The sequence below is a fragment of the Austrofundulus limnaeus genome, unplaced genomic scaffold (assembly GCF_001266775.1).
Source record: "Austrofundulus limnaeus strain Quisiro unplaced genomic scaffold, Austrofundulus_limnaeus-1.0 Scaffold80, whole genome shotgun sequence".
In the NCBI taxonomy this organism is placed as follows: domain Eukaryota; kingdom Metazoa; phylum Chordata; class Actinopteri; order Cyprinodontiformes; family Rivulidae; genus Austrofundulus; species Austrofundulus limnaeus.
In genome coordinates this window covers 1,705,857-1,710,171 of record NW_013952482.1, presented here as the reverse complement: position 1 = coordinate 1,710,171, position 4,315 = coordinate 1,705,857, and the positions used below count along the sequence as shown (strand labels likewise).

At 36.6% G+C, this 4,315-nt stretch overlaps 1 protein-coding gene across 1 annotated transcript in view; it reads left to right on the top strand.

The window, feature by feature from the left end:
- The window catches only part of LOC106519685 (PDZ and LIM domain protein 3), a 13,507-nt gene that overhangs the window by 4,119 nt on the left and 5,073 nt on the right, over nt 1-4,315 (top strand). Inside the window, exon 2 of the mRNA XM_014011455.1 lies at nt 4,029-4,180. Coding sequence (XP_013866909.1) covers nt 4,029-4,180 — 152 coding nt within the window. The remainder of the gene's footprint in view (nt 1-4,028; nt 4,181-4,315) is intronic.

Below are 4,315 nucleotides of genomic sequence, written 5' to 3'. Positions count from 1 at the left end.
ATAGATAGATAGATAGATAGATAGATAGATAGATAGATAGATAGATAGATAGATAGATAGATAGATAGATAGATAGATAGATAGATAGATATACAGTATATATATTTCATCAATCAAATACATTTCTGCACATATTTCTGCACATCATAGTATTTTTTTAAACGTAAACATGCTAAAAAGTTACATTTGTATTACCTTCTGATAGCAGTGTGTCCAAGCCAGCTATGGTCCCACACTAAAGGTGGTTCCAACCCCATGTAGACAAAATGTCACATGCTCTCCAAATTCAAATTTCATTGTTCACAAACTTGTCATCAGACTTTTAATGTAWTTTTTTTACTTAAAACAAATAAAGGGAATGTGTGAGAGCCAAAATAGTGGTTCATTGCCTGAGGGCAACACCGTGCCAAGAAATCAAAGAAAAGAGAAGCTTAGAGGAAACATGCAGGATAAATGATGCCTGCTGTGGAGTAAAAGAAATGCTTGTAAACCTAAAGTTGAAAGTTGGACTTTAAACAGTGTCTGCAGAAAATAAAAAGATGTTTTTTCTTGTCCTGCAGTGAGTTCAGCAGCTTGATTCAAACACGACTGACTCCTCTGTGTCCTRCTGCCATTTTTGGTCAGGAACATCCTCGTCTCTGACTCATCTGTGCTCCCAGCTGCTTGTGGAAAGTAAACACGAGCGATAACCATCTTTTTCAGCTTCAGCAAACGGCAACTTTGAAGTGTCTTTCTGTACAACAAGATCAGGAGAAAAAGCTGGGTTTCTTTTTTTCTCTCTGCAGAAACACATCAAACAACAGAACCTTAAAAACCAGGACTTTAAGTTCTACACAAACATCCTCCATCTTTAAGTTTGTTGCTCTTTGGTAAACAGCAGCTCCCATCAGCTGGTCCTAAAGATGTGTTGTCAGCACAAACTTTAACCTTCTAGGATATGGCGCCACATGTGGACAATGCACTGCAAGAGTTTGGGTCTTAGGACGTTAAATTGATTTGATTTTTGATTTATTGATTTAACAGGAAAAGATTACTAAAAATCAAGCCTGACTCAGCATAATTGCTGTTTTACAGCAGGTTCCTGTTCTGCAGCACATAAAACACTCAGAAATACAGCATCACAATCACATCATTATACACCATAGACACAAAGACAAACAAGCATACCAAATTTTAGGAAGGCAGCATTTGCAAAATAGGACGTCTAAATATGAGCACAACAAAAAGTGTCCAGCAGATGGCAGACAAGATTCTTCTTAAAGGGCTGTAGTTTTGAAATGGACTTTATGTTTTGAGGAATGTCATTCCATGCTTTAGTATAAACATAGAAGAAAGACCTCTGGTCGTAACAGTTTTTAAAAGTTGGTAATATTAGTTGTCCTTTTGTAACAGATCTAGTTGAATGACCACTTCCAGAATTTGATTTGAGCAACAATGCACAGAGAGTCCATAATTGATTTGATTTAAATCAAAAATATTAATATAAAAAGGAACATGTGGCATTGACACCAGATTTATTTCTTTAGCACAATAAAAACACCAAATTTTGAACAAAGTGCAATTACTAAAAAGGCAATAAAATGTTTATTAAATAGGAATAATAAGTAAAATATAAAAAATGTGGCATGTGGATTGTTTTCTTTTCGTTATTTTTACCCTTATTAATTAATTGTTTAGAAAATAATAAAATAATCCGTTATTTGTCTTGCAGCTGGGATGTTAGTGTTGTTGTGACAGCAACTTGACAACACAGTGAAATGTGAGAAAATGAAAAGCCAGTAAGTAAAACAAATCATACCAAACAGTGTAACAATAAAAAAGACAATTTAAAGGCACACTTTCAAAGAGAGAAAATGTGATTCAAACTTTGCCATAAAAATCAAACACAGGAGTGTAAAAAATGCTATTTTCTTTATTAAAAACTGTATTTATTCAATGTATGAAACTAAGATGTTAGAGAAGAAAATAAAATCATCTTCTTCAATAAAACCAACATTTTTGATGCTTTTGTAAAGGTTTGTTGGATTTRTTCACACTTTTTATGTTAAGTAAAAAGTTTTTTGGACAATGTGTTCTTATACCTTTAAATGTTTTGTTTTCTTTGATTTTCTTTCTCTTTAAGACCAGCTGCCAAAAAAACAAATATCTGTTCTGATTGTAAAAACTTTGATTAACAGCTACACAATTTTGGTTCAGGCATGTCAAACACAGCAACTAAACAGACAAACATATTTGTAGAGAAGTACCAGAGAGCCTGATGGGTTACAAACAACCTGTGCTTCAGGAATCTTGTCAGATTCCCTTGGTTGGAATAATTTATTTGAACTTTCACTCTCATGCAGTGGCTTTAGATCGAAAAGATGAGAGGAATGCTCATGATGAAAAATCAGGAGAAGATGGGTGGGGGTGACAAACCCAGATAAAGAAGGAACAAAAACTTGGATGAAAAGTTAAAAAAAGGCTAAATAAAAAGATGGAAAACGGTGGTTCTATGCATCACACGACAGCTGAGCCAAAGTGGAAACAAAAACTCACAGATTCAGTTCACAGACACAGAAGCAGTAAAACAGTCCCTTCAACAAATGCTCCTCTATTAATTACTGCTCCCTGTTTGGCAGCATGACACCCCCCTTCTGTTATTTATAGGCAGATGACCGAATCACAGTTCGACTGTAACGGCTCAGTTTGCTGTGTCCAGTAACACAGTGTGACTGATCCGAGGCCAAGTCCTGCCGCGTAGGAGCTCGGTTCAGTTTCAAGGTATTCTCTGTGATCCCGATAGAGATTCTTGATCGTCTTAATCACGTCTTGGCCAACAGARTACATATTCCATCTGGATGCCATCACTGCACACGTTCTTACTCCACGGCTGTGACAAGAGATGGGCTGTGTGCTTAATAAAAGCAGCCAGGACATCATCAGGGTTTTCTCCAGTGAGCAGCTGCTGTTTTGCTGGCATGAATGTTCTTTAAATAAAAAAGTGAACATTTAAGTCGTAAAGCAGTCACCACTTGTGTTTGACTTCTGTCTGAGTTTTTTTCTTTTGTTTTTTAGGGACATATTTAGGCCAGGTGAGACTCTGGGAAAGAAAATCCCATAAAGCTGTGATCCAAGCAGGAGGAAATAAAACGATTCGGACAGAGAGAAATGTACAAGGAGATGAAGTGTCAGTGAGGAAGAACAGATCAAGAATGTTCACAGGAACTGTACCATCTGAAAGGAATTTCTAGGAAAGACAGGGAGCTTTTGGAGGTATTGTAATGTAAAATTTAGAAGGGAAATAAATTTGTTATTAATGAAGTGCTCATGTTTTTGTCCATGTCAGTGTGTATGTGTGTATTTGTTACCTTGTGAGGCCCATTTTTTCAAAACATACTTGTGAGGACCCACTGTTCCTTATGGGGCCTGTCGTGGGAAGGTGGGCTCTTGTTGTGACTTTAATGATTCTATCTGCAGATGAACAGAATGTCATGAAAAACTAGGTCATTAAAGGATGTCATGAATTACTTGCTTAAACATAAAGTATTATTTCTATTACAGGGCCCAAAGCCCAGGCCTTATAGAGAAGTGCCATTGATGGGCTGAGGGTTAGGCCTTAAAAATTAATAGAAAATGAATGAAAGTCAATGCAAAGTTCTTGTAAGGATAAAAAAAACATGAGTATGTGTGAGGGTGGGTGTCACCARCATATCTCATGGACCACTCATTGGCTGTACGTCTGATTAACTTTTGAAATCAAGTCAATTCAAGATGGCTGCCACYGCRAATCAACATTATTCAACTTGAAAATTTCTTTAAGTCAGTTTCACAGATTTTCAGCTAAAATGAGACATAGTAGTAGCTCAGAGTCATTCACGAAACATATTTTGAACATGACATATACAGAAAGCAGTGGGTGACATGCATTTCTTGTAGTTTTTTATAATGTTCAGAGTTTTTTTTCTTCCTTTTTTGTTTGTATCCAGTTTTCTTCACACATGATGAATATTTTCCTTACTTTTAATTCTCCTCGCCTGCTCCCTGTCCAGATCACTCCTGGTAGTAAAGCGTCCAGTGCCAACTTGTGTGCTGGTGATGTCATCCTGGCCATAGAGGGCGCCCCTGCTGCCAACATGCTGCACTGTGAAGCTCAAAGCAAGATAAAAGAAGCCAGCAATCAGCTTCATCTCACTGTWGAAAGGTTAGTATGAAAACTGCAGGTGTGCACACAGATCAGTTACAATTAAAAGCAATGCACAAATGTTGAAAGATAAACAATTAATATCTTACCTGATGTAGATGTGTCTTTGAACAGTTTGGAGAAACAGTTTAATTA